The following is a 21,266-nucleotide window of genomic DNA, read 5'->3' as shown; positions in this document are numbered from 1 at the left end:
TTTAAAAAATTGTTTCTTGAAATTTTTATTTCGTGAGTGTGAACGTTTTACCTGATCATATACCTATACATCAAATGCATGCAGTGTCTGTGGAGGCTAAAAGTGGAGTTCCAAACCCTTATGGGCAGCCATTGAGTGCTAGGATTTGAAGTGGGTCCTCTGGAAGAAGAGCCAGTGCTCTGAACTGCTGATCTAACTATCTATCCCCAACGACACTCTTTTTAAACTTACCTCTTAAAAAAGCAGACATAAGATTACACAGTAATGTTTTACTAAAATCACTTGAACACACTCATGGTAAAATGTGTAAGGAGTTTATTATATCAGCTAGCTTCTAAAATTAAACTGACATTTTAATAATCTAATCAAACGAAAACTGCAGACTTTCAGTACTACAAACTGAATTAAGACAACACAGCTACTCACACGGAGAAATATATTCTGTTGTATAATCATTTAATTATACTGGGAAATAATTATAAAAATAGGTAAAAATTTCATGAAAATATTTCTTTTTAATGTATCTTAGGAATTCTTGCTCATGTCAATAGATTGTCTGACATCCGCCACCGCCTCAGGCACACGAACGGTCATATTGTCCATAGCCTTGGTCAGACAGACTTGGCAGCCCAACCGTGACCTGCAAGGAAAGGAAGGAGGCTCAGTTTAGTATTGGATGCATGTCATTCAGAAGCCTGTAGTTGTTTAGGATATTTTTATACTTTCTTGCAAAAAGCAGTTGGAGAATTTGCTAATCTTCCACGTTTTCATTAAGCCAAAGCAGACACCCTCTCCAACCCAACTAGAGGTAGCAGAAGGTCAGCACCAAACAACCATAGTGGTAAGCACCTATAAACCCAGCACTTAAAAGACAGAGCCAGGTTAGGAGTTCATGACCATCCTCGTAAGAGATCCTGCCAGACAATAACAACAAAATTCTTTAAGACAAAAATGAAATCTATAGATTCAAACCATCAATTGTAAGAATGTATTTCCCCCATATTTTTAACATCTCTGAAATCAAAGTCCATCTTCAGGCCAAAGGCATCTTACAGTCACTGCTACAATATGAAGTGGTTGCTGTGTCACAGCTGTAGACTCGGTCACATTATACACATCAGTGGCTCCAACCAAGTAAGAGAAGGATGCTGTTGACTCCAAAGGTGTTAAAGTTTTAGCCCTTTCAAAATAAATCCAAAAGGATTATAAAACCAAAATCACTGACACCAGAGGAAGCCAGCAGATGCAAATGTGTAACCGTGGGAAGACTGACCATCATTTCATCTTCCTCTTTCTTCACAAAACTGCTCCCAATCATGCTTTCCTTAGACGCTGTTTTCAACAAGTGTGGCCCATGTGTGCGGCTATGTCTGAACAAGCTTTCTAAGTGCAGGCAGTATATTAAATGAAGACATACTACAGTGCAGATTTTAATAAGCAGCACTTTCCTTTTCTCTTAGAAGTACACAAAAGTTACATGTTAGGCTAGGACTGGTGGCATGTGCCTGTCACCTCAGCCACGAAGGAGGTTAAGACAAGAGGAATGCAAATTGAGGGCCAGCCTGGGCAAAAGAGTAAGAATTCCAGCTTGAATTTAACTTAAATTCAGTCTCAAAATAAAAAAAGTAAATAAAGGGCTGGGATACAGCTCAGTGTAAAGTACTTTCCTATCATGTGAAAAGCCCTGGGTTCAGTTCCCAATACTGAAAAAAAAAAAGGCTAATCTTATAATCAAACTCTCTTTGACATCACATGTTCTGACAGCATTAGCTTCATTAATGGCTTCAAACATTTACTGGATGTATAATGGTAAAATTTCTACCACTAAATGTCAATGATATAGTACTAAATGTCAACTGGTATATTACTAAATGTCAATGATTGTTTTACTAAATGCCAATGGGTACAGTACTACACATTAATGGGTATACACAGAGCACTCAACTCAGGGTTTTCACCTATTACACCTTGGGCACAAGAGAGGCATTCAGAGGAAAGCACAGGATTTAGAGAAAACCAGCCAGTGGAAAGCCAGCACTAACAGTGTGTTCACAGGCACCTTTCTGTTCTTCCCTAACCTGATCATCAAGAAGGAGGAGAAAAGGCTCACTTGCAGGCCTGCTGAAGAGACTAACTGCTGTTGTCGATCAGACAGATGAGATGAGACAGCTGAGGGCGAGCATGTGAGACTGTGACAAGTACCACATACACAGAACAATGAACCGCTGCACAGGACACACTCAGGAAGAGCCAAAGGAACCTGAGGAGAACATCTGAGGGAGAGGCAAAGTAGGCACTTCCGTTTTGTTGCTGCAAAGTATGGACAAGGACAAGCAATGAGCTGGGTTGTGGCTCAATGACCGAGCACTCGCCTACTGTACAATCCAATCCCCAGCACCTCCTCTGAGGGGAAAAGAAGAAAGAAAGAAAAATTACACGGAGAATTATAGTTTAAAACAGTAGCCGGGACAGCCGGGCGGTGGTGGCGCACGCCTTTAATCCCAGCACTCCAGGAGGCAGAGGCTGGCGGATCTCTATGAGTTCAAGGCCAGCCTCATCTACAAGAGTTAGTTCCAGGAAAGGCTCCAAAGGTAGAGAAAGCTTGCTTGAAAAAACAAAAAAAGCAGCCAGGACAAAACACATAAATTTAGACATAGTGAGGCACCACTTTCTGGAGTAAGAAAGCCAGTTTAACCAAAGAAAATTTTGATGATTGGAAGAAAAAAAAAATCACCTCCCATCAGTAGTTCTTCTTTGTAGAATTATAAACAGCATTGACAATACTTAATTATGCATCATGCTCTATCTGCAAGAGCAAAAACCATGGCAAGGCAACAGAGATAACTATAGGACTTGGGAGGTCTTAGGGCGACAGTCAGGTACTCAGCATTTCATATGTGGTGAGTGAAACAAGGCTATCCTTTAGAGGACAATGATTCAGAAAGTGAAGCAACTGTCAGCGAGGCAAAGCAGAACACTGCAGGCACAGTGAGGGGAGAACCAGCACCCCAGGGCCAGAGCGCAGCCACGCATAAGTGCAGCAGCTTGGATGTAAAAGGTATGAAGCGCTCACTCTTTCTTCCCAGGGTATTAGTCTCACTTCAATAAGAGGGAGGTGGAGGCCAGGACATAGCTCACTGACGGACAGGATGCTCTGTCTAGCATGGGCAAGGCCCTTAGCATCCAAAACCAAACAGAACAGAAAATAGGGAGAAATAAACTATAAAAGAAACAAACTGAAATTAATAAAACTATTATCACTATAACTGCTTAAAATTTATTCTTACCACATGAAACCTAGATCTTGTAAGCTAATACAGTTTTTAAGAAGTTATTCTTCATTAAGGTAGCAAAATACAGTTAAACAAAACCCACTCTCAATAAGAAATAAGCCTCCTTAATTATGCCTTGAAACAGTCAATCAAGGACAAGCCTTCCTTGACTCTAAGACGGGATAATTAAAAAATAGTATCACTGATGCCATCTGCTTTTGCGAAGCTCACTGTGTTTAAGAGAAACTACCTACTAATTAATAAGCTCTGATTAATTTACTTTACTATACACCTAGAGAAAGAACTACTCACCTTAACATAATTACTATTATATATTAAGTTTCTTTGAAAACTCAGTTCTCTCAGACAGGTAAAATTTCCACTATAATTTTGTTCAATTATCAAATCTGTTCTTCAAGAATACTATAAAAAGCATTCCATTTATTTAAATCCTATGAAATTATGATAAATATTAATTCCTGGCAAAAATAGACTAAAGATGTAATAGGATTAGAAACTATTACTACCGATTAACTCTTTGATTTTGTAAAGGGGAAGCTTCATGGGGGGCAAGTGTGGACAGTGAAAGAGAAACGCTCCCAGAGGATGCTTAAACTTCGTGACTGTTCTCTATCTACTCCTACTCGTGGAGTGATCTTAGACCTGAAGGAAGATAATGCAGACTTCCCCAGGGTGTCACTTACTCACAGGTCAGACACACAGTGTGCCTTATGCCTGTGATCTCAGCACACACGAGTGTGAGGCCACCCTGACCAAAAGTTAAGACACCGATCCTAAAACAAAACTAACCAACAAAATCTACTCACCTGTCTGTGAGTCCGTAAGCCAGGTCCAGCATGTCGTTCTCCTCATCGGTGATGGCATCTAACTTCTCATATATATGATCCTCGAAGATAAGGTGGCAGGTGGAGCAAGCCAAAGTTCCCTCGCAAGCACCTGTAAGAGCAGCAGAGGCTGACCATGCTGTGCACCGCAGCAGTGCACACCTGGCTGCTCTGTGTTTTAGAATCAGCTACAACACTAACTTAAAGGGTTTCAGTACTGAGTAATCACGAGTCAGGAAGAGGTCCTCCAGCCCCACATTGTCTGAAACCACTCACACAGCACTTCACAAAGGTACGTCATAAACAGGCAATGTGAAGGGACCATGAAGGACATACAAGTCTAATATTAAAATGTATCCAAGTTCATAACTGAGGCACACATACACACAAAGATGTATTCTTAAATATATATAGCAACAATGTATACAATCATATGCACATAATTCACCTTACCTGGAGAACCTCAAAATAACAGATAATGACTTGTGTTATCCAAGAGGAAGTAACTACACTACACCTAAATAAAGTTAAATATCCTTCCCTCTCAATCCTAAGTAATTGGGCCTAACAAACAAGGCATTTTAAGATACACCAAGGATTTAAATAATGTGATCATTCCTTTTGTTTCATTTTAAAGTTATATTTATTCTATATTTGTGTGCTGTGTATGTGTGTGAGCATGTGCACCATGTGGGTGGGTCCCAGGACCACACTCTGGTCACCAGATGATGTCAAGTGCCTTTACTTGCTGAGCCATCTCGCTGGCTCCTTATTCCACTTTTAAACCATTAACTTAGCAGTTATTCACTCAGCTCTTGTCATGTGCCAGGCACCACACAAAAGAAACTAACAAAATCACGCCATCCAAACAAATTAAGAAAGACTTCATTTGGAAATTGTCTTACAAAGAAACTCAACTATATAAGCCAGGGCTTCCTCAAGTTTTTCCCACTCATGACCCATTTTCAAGTGAGAAATCTTTAAGTGACCACAGGTATATAGGCAAATAAAACAGGTACATAAATCAAACACACAAAGATAACAAATCATAAACAACTTATTTTAAAGCAACTACTTGGTATATATATAAACATTGGTACACAAGATCTCCCAGAAGTTCATGAGCCAGATTGCCTAGAGTATAAAACATAACAGCAGAAACAAAACCAAAAAAAAAAAGGAGACTTGCTTCAATCAAGAAGAAAGGTGAGGGAAAAAAACCTTCATACCATGTACCAGAACACACATAACACATGAGGGAGAGGGGGAGGGAGAGGAAGAGAAAGAGCGAGGGAGAGAGCACCTTAGTTTTTACTGAAGTCATTTAGAAGCACTGATAGCCTCAGGAAGGTCCAAGTAATGAGGCACAAGAGTCGGGTATATGAGCTCTGGAACCAGATTCCCCACCTTTAACCACCTCTCTGTTTACTGCGTCATAGTAGGTGTCTTTACTCTCCGTGTTTCTGTTATTTTAATAGCAACTATACCAACCTCGCCTGGGAGTTGTAAGAATCATGAGTATAAGTAATATATGTATTGGCAACAGACCTAGATAATAACTATTTGGAAATGGTGAGAAATCTTAGGCTGCTGGGTGGGGGGGGGGGAGAACTATATCAATGGTCTCATCCAGCACTAGACCCTGCATGCTGCAATACTAACCAGATTGGCAATATGTGGACATTGGTGCAATAGTGGCATGACTGTCATGTCAAGCAGTAACCAACAACTTTCTGACTGGTTTGTTTATTTGGTTTTTTTTTTTTTTTTGAGACAAGGTTTCTCTGTAGGTTTGGAGGCTGTCCTGGAACTTGCTCTTATACACCAGGCTGGCCTCAAACTCACAGAGATTTGCCTGACTCTGCCTCCTGAGCATGTGCTGCCACCCGCCTGGCTTTCTGACTGGTCTTTAATCTGGCTTCACAGAAGGGATTCCAAACCTGTTACTGTAAACCTGGCAGGAATTTACTATTGTTGTTTTGCTTATTGGTTAAGCTATCCAACTGCCTTCTAAACATTGATTTGTGTTGCTTATGTTCTCAAACCTAGTGGGAGAAACTTGTTTTTTTATTTTTGTTTGTTTTGTTTTGTTTCTGAGACATGGTGTGGGAGGGTCTTCTGTTTTGAGTTGATTTCATTGGTTAATAAAGAAACTGCTTTGGTCCTTTGATAGGAGAGAAATTTAGGTAGGCAGAGTAAACAGAACAGAATGCTGGGAGGAAGTGAGGCAATTGCCATGCCTCTCCTCTCTGGGCCAGACACCATGGAGCCAGCCACCAGGTCAGACATGCTGAATCTTTCCCGGTAAGCCACCACATCGTGGTGCTACACAGATTATTAGAAATGGGTTAAGCAAAATGTGAGAGTTAGCCAGTAAGAGGCTGAAACTAATGGGCCAGGCAGTGTTTAAAAGAATACAATTTGTGTGTTGCTATTTTGGGGCATAAGCTAGCCAGGCTGCCAGCAGCTGGGCGGCAGGAACGCAGCCTGTTGCCCCTTACTACAGTGTTTCTCTGTGTACTCCTGGCCATCCTGGAACTCATTTTATAGACCAGGCCGGGCTCAAACTCAGAGAGATCTGCCTGCCTCTGCCTCCCAAGTACTGGGAATAAATGCATGCACCACCACCACCCATCACAGCTTGTTTTTCCAGCAGGCAGTGAGTGACTAATGCAGAAGACTCATAACTGGTCAAAGTGCCAACATAAGCAACTCTAAGGCTCAGTGAGCATTATGGAAGAGGGGCAGAAAGAATTTTAAGCATTGGTTGAGGAGGAAGAAAGTTGTGAAATGCTGACATCTGTACCTGGCACAGCTTCTGCACACATCAACTCATAGCATTCGTGATTACCTGCACAAGATTACTCCAGTCAAAAACCCAGCATGGACGTAGGAGGGGCTCTAAGGCCCGACCCTTGGCATAGGAGCTATTGGCAGTTGATGGGTGCTGAGGGAGATCAATTCACACTCGTTTGAGGACATGACCCTGGTAAATTGTTCAATATCCCAACGGGTGGCCCTACACCCACCATATATTAGCTGCACTAATTGGTCTCAGGGGGTATTAATAGCCAAAAGAAGGACAGGAAGTTTAAAGGAAGACAGTGTAGGGGACACCAAAGGAAGTTGGAGATACATAGGGATGAAGAGATAATAAAAGTATACTTTATAGATATACGAAATTTCCTCTTTCCATTTATGAAATCTAAGTTTGCTGACAGAAGTTACCTACATGCAAGTCTTGTATTAGGCTCATTTCATTCACTTATGATGTTGACAAGATAAGGTGGGTCACCCTCACACACCTAACCCCTTTACTAAATGAAACCTAGAATACAGCTGTGTGGGAAGTTACATATTGAAAATGTGAAATTACATATAATCATATTGTCCAAAGGATGATGGAACAAAGTATCAGAAAAGCAACAGTAAGCATAACAGCAAGCAGAAATACAGACTTCTATAAACAGTGCAGGAACCTCTTACCTTGAATATTCATAAAGCAGGCATGTGAAAATTACAGAAGAAAAAGTTTGAAATGATAAGCTAGATAAATTTAATCACAGATGTATAACTGCCCCCAAGTGGCAGAATAACTGCAGCACACGATACTGAAAGGATTATCTATTAACACAAAAGTTGGTATGTATTGTATTGCTTCCTAAGTTCACAACTGTCCATTCTGAACCATTTATTTACTCATTCCTTCATACACAACAACAAATGAGTTAAGAATGACTGTATCCCTTACCAGAGTCCAGTAGAAGGACATAGGAGTGACTAAATGTATTACCAAAATGTGGTAATTGCTATGAAAGGATGGTCTGAGGCCAGGCAGTGGGACAGACTAGACAATGACAAACTATTGTAGACTGAGTACTACAAACAATGCCAGCTTATAATGGGTTGGGAGTAACAGAGAAACACCACTTAGAGCCTGGGTAGTTGGGCAAAGGAGGATTTCTTTTACTACCTGAACCCAATACCCTGCATCCCAGAATCCAGGCATTTCTTCCACAACATTTGCCATCATCTGCTACGTATTTCCCCTATATGGCTTAAGAAAGTAATACACATAGACTTAATAGATACAGAATATAAATAAGACTTTGTGGGATGGGAGAGAGAAGACAGTGTCTCAGCAGAGGAAAAATGCACATGAAGTCTCAAAGGTGTGAAGTTTAGTTTGAGTTCAAGCTTCTAAGAGGTCAGCATCACCAAAATAGGAAGAAGACAAATGAGAAGTGGAGGAGAGCGGAAGAGCAAAGGGAGGGCACACCATGTGCAGCCGTAGGCCAATGGGAACTCGGATTTTGTCCTAAGCGCACGGAAGTCTTTGTGGCTGATGTGTGTGCTGACAATCACCCACGTTGCAGAGCTCAAGGGCAGAAGCAGGTTCACAGGTTCAGATATGCAATGGCTTACCAGAGCCAAGAGGATCCACTGGAGGGTTAAGTGAGAGTAGGTGCTGAAGTGCTGGATGAAAACAAAGCTGTTCAGGTTTTAGCCTGCAGTAGTTGGGCAGTACTCATTACTGATCTAGGAAATGCTGGAGGAAAGACTGTTTAAGGAGAAGGGCAAGATCAAAAGTTGTTTAAAAAAAAAAAATATATATATATATATACCAGAAACAGGGTTCAGTGTGTAAGGACAATTGTTACCAAATCTGATGACTGAGTTTATGTTCAGAATGCACACGGTGGAAAAGAAGGACTGACCCTGCAGCCTGTCCTCAGCCTCCGCCCGTGTATTATATAGCATGTGTGTGCCTACACTCACACACAAATATTATACACATATGGTGGAGGGGGTAAATAATTGTTTAAAAAGCAAATATTTGAGTTTTAAATTTCTTTGGGATTTCTAAAAAGAAATGTAAACAAGGGAGTTGAATCTGCAAGTTCAAGCTCAGAGGAGAAAACTGAGCCAAACATATAAATTTAATCTCTAGCAGCATTTAGGAAGGACTTATGGTCACAGAAAAGATGAGATCACATGGGTAGATACTACAGAAACCATGGACTCAGCCATGTGTGGAGCTCGGGTGTTTGAACACGTAGACCCTAGCAGTAGACCCCTGTTGGGGTCAGCGGGGGGGGGGGGGGGTGTTATGGAACCTTGAGGAGGTAAAGGCTTGCTGGAAGAAGCATGTCATGCTTTGAGAGGTTGTAGACTTCCCCCTTCCAGTTCACTCTCTCACATCTGTGGTTGAGGACATACTCTCTGAGCTTCCCGCTATGGACACCTGCTGCCATGTCTCCTTTAGTATTGTAGACCTCCCACCTGTAACTGTAGTAAACCAAGATAAACTCCTCCTTTGCCGCTTTTGGTCAAGGGTGTTTTTATCACAACAAAAAAAGATCTGATACACTTGGATTAACTCATTTGATCTTCACAGCAACCTTATGGGGCATATACTAATATTAGCCCCATTCTACAAGTAAGAAGACAAGGTAAAAAGTTAGGGTCCTTCTCCAAAATCACAACACTGTGAGAGTGGCGAAATGGACAGACAAGCCTAGGCAGGAAAGCTCTACTCAACCACACCAAATAGGGTTTAGGGGAAACACTGTTTCAACCTTGACCCACAGTGTGAATTTAATTTTACACACTCTATAAAATAAATATTTCACAGCAAAACCCCTGCAAAAGAGATTGTGTTTTTCTATGTTCTATTATTTTTTTATTTCTCTAAGATGCTGTTAGAAGCTATAAACTGGAGTTGGGAATGTGTCTCAGTTGGTAGGGTGCTAGCCTAGCATACATGACACCTTAGGTTTGCACTCAGGCATGACAGAAACCAGGCACGGTGGTTCATGTACTCTCAGCACACAGAGATGGAAAAAGAAAATCAGGAGTTCAAGGCTGGCCTCAGATATACCATTTCAAGGCCTGCCTCAGAGATACAGTCCTTCCTAGATACAATTGGCCATGTCTTTTATCAAGGTAACAAAAAAGTAACTGATACAGTTGAGGGACTTTTGTAACGAAAATAAAAACTTCCTTCTGATGCTTAGTTCTTAAAACTCTCCTTGAGAGAGTTTTACACAACTAGATAGTCTTGCAGTCTAAGACTACATATCGATTCTCTGTAAGTGGGCAGCTGTTTTTGCGAATCTTTTCTGTTATAAGCATCTCTGTAGTAAACTATCAGGGACAAGTGTCACTTCCTAAAAGTGAAAATGAATCTGCAGAGAAAATGACACAAATAGCCTCCCTTGGTTACAGCTTTCACCTGAGTGTTCTCAGGGGCTAGAAAAACACAATTTCTTTTGCAATGTTCCCACAGAGAGCCAACAGTCTCCACACACATAGACGTGTTGGTCTAGAACATGACCAAGAACATTGTCATACAGTTTTAAAACCTGACTTAACATTTTGGCTAGTTCCATAACAGTCATGGCTACAAAGAGAAACCCTGTTTCAAAAAGCAAACAAAAATTGTCTAGCATCTGGGTTTCCTTGTCAACAGCTTTTGGTTATTTTTCCAAGTAAGAGCCATGTCTTGCTCTTTGTGTATCTTGAATTTCTTTTTCTGTGCACATGTAGACACCACAGTGTGGAAACTCTGGGAATAAGGCGCTCGCCCTGCCCAGTGTGCTGCAGTTGCTGTCACTGGTGGTCACTGCTGCAGTCAGTTATCTAATCGCTGCTGTAGACCAATTCTCTAAAGCTCATATCCTCAGGGTGTGAATCCCAGCTCAGTGGCCAGCTAAAAGACTGGCCAGAGGTTCAAATATCTGGTGCCAAGAGGCTCAGGTGATTAGGCAAATGCTTCAACAACCAAGCAATCTGTATGTTAGTCTTCATTCTGGCTTGTGAGAGACCTCACAGTCAGCTAGAGATGAGCGAGTGAGTAGTCTGTGTATCTTCTAGATCGTCTCTACGGGCATCTCACTCTGCAGGTATTCCTTTCAGTGTGTAACTAGGCTCTTGCTCATCTTCATTCTTGGGGGGGGGGGGGTGGCACGCTGCAGGTCTGAGTTGACAGTGTTGGTTTGTGAACCACAATCTACCTGATCCCAGAGTTTAGTCTCAATTACTTTTCAACACACTAGCATCCATTGTGAGAGAATACTTCAGCAAAGCTCAATTAAAAGTGCAGTTTAGTTGGACTTGGAGGTACATGCCTATGATGCCAGCACTCAAGAGGCTGAGGCACAAGGATAGTGAGTTCCAGACCATCCCTGTAAAACTCCATAAAAATGTATTGTATCAATCATTTCATTACCTAATTTCTGTTAAAGGTGTTATATAGAAAGACACAAAGAAAAATGACAGAGAGAAAAAGGGAATGCTGAGACATTAGGTACCCTGGGATATAAATTAGCTGAATGACTTGCCACATATAAACAAGAGGAAATGTGTAGTGATATTTTGTTTATATTTTAACAAAGAAAGCTTGCCTGAAGATTACAGTGCAGAGCTAAGGCCACTAGAGGGACCTTTTATCTCTACCAATGCTCAGACCAAAGGAGTGATCCTGTCCTCAGACTTCACTGAGCTTTTGTCCCTTCCCACCTTGTATTCCTCTCTCTCCCCAGCCATATCACTTCTGTCTCTACCTCCCTAGTGCTGGGATTAAAGGTGTGGGATCCCTCTGTGTGAGCTACATTTCCCTTTTAGACAAATTCAATCTTATGTAGCCCAGGGTGACCTTGAACTACCAGAGAGCCCTCTGCCTCTATCTCCCAAATTCTAGGATTAAAGGTGTATGCCCACCACTCCCTGGCCTCTAGTGGCTTAGCTCTGCACTCTGATCTTCAGGCAAATTTTATTTGTTAAAACATAAACAAAATATCACTACAAAAATGAGTATTGGTTTTTTCATCTATAAAATGGAAGGTAAGAGCTGAAGGCACAATAAAATGATAGAATTTTTTCTTAGTATGCACAAGGCTTTGGTTCAATACCAACACCAGATAACATGCCAGGATGTGGTATAAACATAAATGGTAATGATCATAATTACCTTGAAACTGGTAGAAACATTAGCTTTACAAGCTCAGAAAAACATTACAAAAAAATCAATTCTTCACAAACCCTATGGAAGGCCACCCAAAAGGCAGCTTTTTGGAATTTACTATCGAATGAAAGCGATCTTCCCTCCAAGAAAAACTTCAGAAAACACTAACATGAAGGCAGACTTAATACATAATGGGAAAATGACAGAGAAAAGAACTAACAACAGCCCTTATAATAGGACTTAAACCATGCCCTGAAACAACATAGTCAGGCTATATTACATACCAAAGCAATCTTTTAAAACTACATATTTTCACCAAAGCTACAGAGAAACCTTGTCTCGAAAAACCAAAAAATAAAAATACATATTTTTATGTATATGAGTCTAATGCCTCTGTGTATGTGTGTGCATGTGTGTGTGCACACACACTATCTAGAGATATCAAAAGAGGACATCAGATATCCTAGAGCTGGAGTTACAAATGGTATGAGCTGCCATGTGGATGCTGGGAAGTCCTCTGTGAGATCAGCCAATGATCTTAGCACTGAAATAGCTCTCTAGCCCTAGACCAAAACCTCTTCAAGTGTGGATCACGACTCTATCTGGGGTTCCAAAAACTGAACAAAAGGGTGATAAACGATTTATAGCAGTAAAATGTTCCTGAACATAAGGACGAAAAAAAAATATACCATGATGGATCTGAAGTGTTTCTGGCAACCTAGATGGTGCTGCATTCTGTGACTTGACTACAGCCTTGGTTCTGAGTGCGCAGCCTACAATTACTGCACTGTGTACACCATCTCACAGAAAATGCCAACAACACTGCAGAAACACCCTGGTTCAGAGCTGAGACTGCTGTATGTTATGAACTACAGTGCTTCTTTCTTAATTTTTAAATTTTAATTATTTTATGTGTATGAATGATTGCCTGTATGTAAATCAATGTACTACATAGGTGCCTGATGTCCACAGAGATCAGAGACGGTATTGTGAGTTACTATGTGGTTGCTGGAAACTAAACCCTGGTCCTCTGTAAGAGCTCTTAACTGCTGAGCATCTCGCCAGCCAAAAGTGTGATCTTTCTATTGTGCATACAAACTTCTCTGCCCTTAAAGAAACAAACTGGTTTACCATTAAAAATAAAGGCTTCAGATGTTTTTCCACCGTCATTCTACAGCGTATCAATAACAAGTTAATGTATCCTTGGATTATTTTTCAATTTAAAAATTGCTGTTTGAGTTACTGATTTGAGTTTCATTTAAAAAAAACTGTTTAATAAATTCTGGCTTGGTGGAGAGAATTACCAATGTTTTTGAAATGGCCCTAAGCATACGTCTGCCATTTTGGGCTATATATAAGAAGCTCAATTCTCAGCACTGACAACTAAACTCAAAACACTGGACCACTCTGAAAAATACTGAAGATGTGCTTATGTCCTACAGAATCAAATATTTAGTTCTTTAAAGCCAGGCGTGGTGCTGCACGTCTTCAATCCCAGCACTTGACAGGCAGTGCTCTGTGAGATCAAGGTCAACTTGGTCTCCATAGTAAGTTCCAGGACAGTCAGGGCTACACAGTGAAACCCTGTCTCAAAATACAACCCCCCCCCAATAAAAAATAAAAAGATTTAGTTCTTTATATAAAAATAAACAAGCATCTATTTGGTTTAAAATAAACTTATGATTTATTATCAGTCAACATCTGATTTGTATAATTATAAACTATATACCAAGGTTGTAAAAAATGTATTGAACAAAAAGAAATTACAACTGGAAAGACTAGTGCTTTTCAAACCTAATATGCACCATCCAAATCACGGGAACAGCTTGTGACAACTCACACTGCTAGTTTGGCAAGGCAAGTCGGTAAAGGCGCTTGCCATCAAATCTGAGTACCCCATGGAAGGAAACAGACAACTCCATACAGCTGTCATCTGATCGCCACACATGGCATAATCAAGCCTGCACATAAATATATGCACACATGCATTGCACGCACACACGCGCACACACACACACACACGTAGTAAATAAACATTGCTGGCTAGACTTCCTGAGCCCCAAAATCTGATTTCTCAGGTAATAAAGATGGCAATGAGCCAAAGAACAATTTAGACACAGCCAGAGCCTCCCTGAAGTACAATATGGAGGTGTGGAAACACCAGGTTTGTACATTTGGCTAGACAGTATGGTCAGAAGAAATGAAAACTTTCTACATAATGTTTCTCCTGAGAAAGTAAAATGACATTTAGAATTAAATCAAAGCTATTCCAAATTTCTCTGTGCTATGGTATTCACTACCTCTGTCCTGTACCTTCTACCTCTCATCTCTCTGGCTTGCAGCGCAGGTGAACAGTGGGCACGAGGCCACAATCGATTTCTGAGTCACATGGCTATTTGAATTATTGTCTAAAAGTAAACAGGTGTCCTTTATTATCCATCTTGGGTTTTTAAATGTTTATGTGAGCATGTTTCTGCCTGAGTGTGTGCCATATGTGTGCAGCTGTCGGAGAAGACAGAAAATAGTGTGGGATCCCCTGCATCCAGAATTACAGGCAATCATGAGCCAACCAATCTGGGTGCTGGGAACAGAATTCAGATCCTCTGGAAGAGCAGTATGTGGTTTTAACCACTGAACCATCTCTCCAGCCCCTACTCTAATAATCTTTATAAACAAAATAAAATAACATGTCTTAAATTATAATATTTAATTAGAATGTTACAATTTAAAAGTTAAAACAAACGAACAAAAAAAACTTGTAATTTATTCAGAAACTTGCAAGGTAACTTACCAAAGCCATCAATGTCTAGATTATTTTCAACCACAACATCTAGCAGAGAGTCACCGACTTTCCCTGTGGCTGTTAGTGTTTCACCATCACGGTTCTTGAAGTGGACTGTTATCTTATCTTCTGAGCTGAGAAAGGAAGCAGTATTTCAATATTTTTAGTAATTTCAAAATATAATTTAAAGGCCAAGGAGATAATTTATCACATAGAGGCTCTTGCCATGAAAGCCTGACCACCTGAGGTGGATCCCTGGAACTCATCCCAAAATGTGGTTATTTGACCTCTACAAAAGTGCCATGGGTGCCCACAAACACATCATCAACATAACTCACACAAGAGTAACAAATAAAAAAAATTAAATCATAACTTAACTGCAAGGTCAAATGAATAAGCACACGTGTAGGAAGAAGACAGTACAGACTGAGGACTTATCCTCTACCCCACCTACAGAGGGCAGGATTGATCTCTTAAAGAAAATGAAAACTATGTCCTGCCCCAGCAGCCCCGTGAGTTGTGAACTTTTGTCTCCCCACCCGTCACAGATCTGTACAAACACTCAGCAATCATAACCAGGCAGCAAGTCTCCTGGGTTTTGTGGTTGAGGCAACAGTGTTCTGGTTTGATTTTCACGCCAGGGATTGAATCCAGACCCTTACACATGCTAAGCACATACCTGACCACTGAGCTACACCCTCAGTTCATAAAACCTATTTTGCTTTCACAAGCTCTTAGAAGAACAGTATCTCTGTGACCATGGCCTTGAGAGACAAGTTCAAGGTTGTTTGTGGTCAGCTTCATAAGAAACAAACCATTCTGCTAGCCACCCGTGTCACTACAGTGCAGGTGTCTAGTCATGAGACTCTGACCCCAGGGGCAGCTGTTTTACACTTTTGTGAGTCTTTGAACATTTCATTTTCGTCCACACGGTGCATTCAACACTAACAGACTCCTGGGGAGCCATACACCACTGCATGTGTGTTACTCTGTTATATATCATCACGTAAACCTAAATTGTTCTCCTTTTTACCAAACATCATTAAAATGTGGGAAAATCATCATACTCGCACCTGAAGATGTCTCTTCCATTCCCAGCACTTAATTAGTTGTAATTTTTAACCACAATCAAAATTCACAAGTAAGTCAGATGAACCGCCTCCCAGTGGATAATGTTGATATGGCAGTGGATAAAAGGATCCTGATTAAAAAGGTCCAACCTTAAAATATCAGTGAAAATTTTCATCAGCTTGTACAATGAATATACACTAATATTTCTTAAATGAAAAAAAGATAAAAATTTGTACGTGTGCCTTCAAAAAAAAAAGTCTACGCTCCCAAACTTCTTTTAATTGGGGGTGAGAGAGGCCTTTAAAACCAAGTACTTTTACTCGCCAGGCACTCCTAGCATGTGTCAGGCTCGGCACTGTCAAAAGACAGGGGGAAAAAAACTGTTTGTTTGTTTTGCATGACTTCAGAGACAGTCAGGGCAATGCTCTTTGTACCTGAGTCCCAACCTGGGCTCTGTAAAACAAGGATCCTTGCACTGAAGAACTGTAATGCTAAACTATTTAAAAGCTATGTTCTTTTCAAGGTAAAACAGCAGAGAATAACAACAGTCCTCACAGCTAGAAGATTCTCTAAAACACACATTTAAAAAGGACATAGGAGGCAATGACTTGAGCCAGTGGAACTCTGTAGTAAAATGGAAAGTTTAGGAATTCACTTATATATTATTAGGATGTGTGTGTGCACACCACACACCATACACATACGCGCGCGCGCACACGCGCACACGTGCGCACACACACACACACACACACACACACACACACACACACGGCAAAGGGATGTTGACATTTTCAGCATGGGCAACTGGGTTTAAATTGGGGTTACTAGGATTAAGAGAAGGAGCTTTGTGAAAGCTGAAAATGAGCTCACATTTAGAACTTGTTTGGCTTCTAATACTTGAAGAACCAGATGGGACAGTCGGCAAGCCATATGGCAATATGAATCGGAGAGACTGACACAGACAAATTCCTGGAAGCTAAGCTATAGTAAATGGGGATGTTTATGGAATTACTCCACTCTGGGGGCTTTAGGATTGCTGTTCTAGAACACACAGCTAAACTTACAACAAAGGAATTTCAAATCACTAACATCAGTCTTTTGTCAAGGCATTTATCTTACAGTTTTGACAATGTATAAAATGCCTAAGCCATGGTAGAACTCACACATGGATCAGTAACTTTTATTTAAAGCCCCCAAACTTCTTTCTACTGCTAGGAACCTGGACTGCTACTATGTGCTAAAACAGTGGTTCTCAACCTGTGGGTCTCAACCCCTGTGGGGGTCAAATGACTCTTTCACAGGGGTCACCTATCAGATATCCTGCATATCAGATATTTCATTACGATCCATAACAGTAGCAAACTTAGTTTTGAAGTAGCAACAAAGTACTTTTACAGTTGGGAGCCACCACAACGTGAGGAACTGTATTAAAGCCTTGCAGTGTTAGCAAGGTTGAGAATCACTGTACTAAAGGTATTCATCCCTTGTTAACAAATGCTAAGATAAGTAATTGATTTGCTAAGACAAAGAAGGAAGAAGAAATGAGAGGGAAAAGGTAATTCAAGTGAAAGAGTGGAGAAGCAAAAGCCATGGCTTCTGGTCTTACTCCTAAAGCAGTGACCATGGAAATCACTCCTATATACAAGTAAACTAGAGCAGTGACTCCACCCATAAAAGCATTAAAGTACTTTTTTTTCTACAGACCCTTACTTATCTTGGGCTAACTTCCTATACTCCATGTAGCAAAGGACAGCCTTGAACTTCTGATCCTCCTGCTCCACCTCCCGAGTGCTGGGATTATATATATCACCCCGCACACTTTATGTGTGGTGCTAGGGGTCAAACGGCTTCACATACTACACAAGCACTCTACTAACTGAGCTACATCCTTAGCCCAGTATTAAACTGTTTTTAATTTAATGAATTAAATGGTTAAAATAGAGGAAGTTTAGGGAAATACTTTATACACATGTACTTGCCCACACTTCTGTCTGTTCACACTCAGTAACTGATTGGTCAATGACACACTAGGTAAGATTTCAAGTAGCAGAATAAATGTAATTCTTCTAAACCTTCATCCCCAATTAAACAGCCACTTGCTTTGCTCAACCCCAGCAGGCACACTAACAAACAAGGCTGTGGTCCTGTAGGTCTCCCAGGCTAATGGAGTAGAGCAGTGGTTCTCAATCTTCCTAACCTGCGACCCTTTAATCCAGCTCCTCGTGTTGTGGTGACCTCCATCCATAAAATTAGCTACTTCATAACTGTTATACTGTACTGTTATTAATTGTAATGTAAGTATCTGTGTTTTCTGATGGTCTTGGGTGACCCCCGGGAAAGGGTCACTAGAACCCCACAATGAGTCGATACCCCCAGGTTGAGAACCACTGGAGGAACGTATAGCTGTTCTTACCCTTTCACTACATCGCCTGGGGCGCTAACAGAGGGAAAGGCCAGTCTATGGCTCTGCCCTCCCCTCATCACCTTTGCTCTCTGAAATGACTCACAAAAGTATGAACTAAAGAGCTACCAGCTACAGTACTGCAGCAGATCACACGCCTGACACCAAAGAGGGCCCTGGTTAGAGCCACAGCATCTCAAGGACAAAGACTGTCATCTGCCACGCGGCATAGAACCTATTCAAGGTCTAGGCCATGTTTTGCCAGCTAGTTAATATGATAACTTTATGCCCACTCACCTACCTACCTACTTCACAGGACTGTCTTAAAAGTACAGTGAAATCAAGTGTGTGAAAGCCCTTTGTAATCAAGTCGCTTGAGAAACATCAAGTATTCCCAAACATCAGGGTGTTTGGGAATAAAAGCTTTTCAACATTCATTTATTGAGAGTTTATATAGATGTGGAACTTGAAACTCAGCTTCTAGAATTACTTTGTCCAATACGACTTTGAACTTAAGCAGGAGGGTCCTTTACTGGCAATGCCAAACACAGTAGAGAAGCTCACCACACACTTAAATACTTAAAACATGGCTAGCATATCTGCAAAACAGAACCATGAATATTATTTAGCTTCAATCTTCTTAATGTTCAATAACTACAAATGGCTGGGAGCTGCTGTGTTAACAGCAAGAGTCTGGCATAATACGAGCTGGAAAATCTACTTGAAGCTCCAATGTCTCTGTCAAGAATCACAATATCCAAAACCTAATGACAAAATCGTAGGAACCAATTTGCAAAAGCATATGTATTCCCTTAAATACTAGTTACACTGATTATGTTCAGTATGTCACAACTTAAATCCAGAAAGCATCTGCCACAGAAATTAAGGCATCCACAGGTGAACAGTCAGAGACACCAGGGGAAATAGGACTGAATGGTCCCCACGATTTCCCTCTCCACACAAACCACATGGGGGAGGGGGGAAATTCTCATTTCCTGCTATACTCTATTCTGGAGTCAAACGACTGGCAGGGATTTCTATGATCAGAAATTCTCTGAAGAAGCCGTATCTGTGTTGAATATGCCGTAGACTGATACACCAGATACAGACATCCGTGGCTGTGAAGACACAGATTGCCGCATATCTACAAACAGCCAAAATTATCTTGGGTTATTGTTAACACCCTTATGGTCATGTATCACCAGACACTGTTTCTGAGCTTTATGGTTACCAGGCAAATAAGTCTTGGAATGTATTATCCTAACGGACCATCAGCTTCCAATCCTAACACTAAAGATGTAAGCTAGGTTCAAAACCCTGTAATCCATTTGCTGTCCCCTCATTACATTTGGCAAATACACTGACTTGTGACTTTCTTTGGGTCTGTGACTACAAAGTTGAGCTGAGTTCTTCCACAGAGGGACATACAATTCATGGAAACTCTAATCTGTGTTTCCAGGAATGGGCACTCATGTTTAGCTTTGAAGAAAACTCTCATCTTTCCTTTGAAGCAACAGCTATGTTTTTCATAGACACGGACATTATGTAATTGTCAACATGTCACCACACTCAGAAACTTTAAGTCAATTTTATCTTTAGTCAACCTAAGGGGGCAGTGCCTTTAAAAACAAATATGCCCAATACAAACCTTCCACCTATTGGGAGCTCTCAACTCTCTGAACATTTCCCACAGAATTCTCTACACTATGACCCCCAAGAACTGTTGCTAAGAAGCACCTACCTACTGAGCCCTCATTTTCAACCAGGCGCAAGACCAAACGTCACCTGTACGGAGTCATTTATCCCTTAAATCATTCTGTAGGGGCAACACTGTTATCTACTGTTAGTCTACTGGGACTAAAGTCTGTGCGGGTTTAAACTCTACCCTACCCAAGTCCCACTAGGCAAGCCTAACCCTTCCCTAGCCGGAAGGCAGCACAAAGGCCAGCGTGTGCTAGTCTTGCCAGAGGAGCAACCACGACGCTAAGGGCGACAAGGACACCCCACTGAGGAAGCCCCGGAGCCAGTGCCCCGCATCGCCAAGCCAGGCCCCGGAACGCTGGCGTCAGGAGGCGGAAGAGTGCCCGGGCGGAAACGCAGGCCGCGGGACGCCGGGACTCAGCCGTCGCTGCTGCGCCTCACCTGCTCCACGCGCGCGCAGACAAGCTCAGCGGCCGTCCCCGCCCGGCCTCTGCGTGCACGCCGGGGCTCAGGGTCCACCGGGGGACGGCAGTTCCCGCGCGGACCCCACAGGCCAGCAGCCAGCCGCGGTCCAGGCCACGGAAAGCGACGGAGGCGCAGGCGGCGCGCAGGAGTCGGGCGCCCGGAGCGGCCGCCATTCCCCGGTCGGAAGGTTCCGGGTCCTGTGATGTCCTGCGCAGTCCTAAGGGTCCCGCGGGTCCCTCGTGTCCAGTGACGAGCGGACTACTGCCCCGCGAGCGCCCTGCGTGTCCTATAACCCACGGCCGCGCCCCGCCCCGCCGATGCCACGCCTCCGCGGGGCGGGACCGAGCACGGCTCCCGTGAGCAGGGCAGGAGTGAGTTCACCTTGACCTTCTGCGGTGGGCTTCGCGCTCGGGGAGCAATTATTCTTCAAAGACTGTCCAAAAAGCCACCTGGTGAACTGAACCGCCTTCGTCCCACTCCCTCTAAACAAAGCCAAATATCACAGTTTCCACCGCCTTTAGAGTTCAAGTTTGAGCAAAAGGGATCTAGGTTTTTCCTACCCAGGACAGTGGAGAGTTTTTACAAACTTGACACACTGTGTGTATAAAACCCTGAAACTTAGCAAGTTAACTTTTAACTTAAAAGTTTAAAACTTTTTTTGATGACTAATAACTGGTAAATTGTGAAAGAGTATTTGAGGTCAGACATTCAAACCCAAGTCCTCTGCTGATAAGAGACCTTGGAGAAATTATTCTGGGCGGGG

General features: G+C 41.9%; 1 protein-coding gene across 1 annotated transcript; it reads right to left on the bottom strand.

Annotated features, from left to right (window-relative positions):
* Positions 1-439: 439 nt before the first annotated feature.
* Positions 440-20,821, bottom strand: Fdx1 (ferredoxin 1). Its single transcript, XM_075965916.1, has 4 exons — positions 20,480-20,821; positions 14,875-14,999; positions 4,100-4,229; positions 440-640 (listed from the first exon to the last, which is right to left on the bottom strand). The coding sequence occupies exons 1-4, from the start codon at positions 20,674-20,676 to the stop codon at positions 526-528; spliced, it is 567 nt and encodes a 188-aa protein (XP_075822031.1). The 5' UTR covers positions 20,677-20,821; the 3' UTR covers positions 440-525.
* Between the last annotated feature and the right edge of the window lie 445 nt (positions 20,822-21,266).

Source organism: Microtus pennsylvanicus, chromosome 3 (assembly GCF_037038515.1).
Source record: "Microtus pennsylvanicus isolate mMicPen1 chromosome 3, mMicPen1.hap1, whole genome shotgun sequence".
Lineage (NCBI taxonomy): Eukaryota > Metazoa > Chordata > Mammalia > Rodentia > Cricetidae > Microtus > Microtus pennsylvanicus.
Note: the sequence above shows the minus strand (reverse complement) of the source record. Positions and strands in the feature narration are given on the sequence as shown.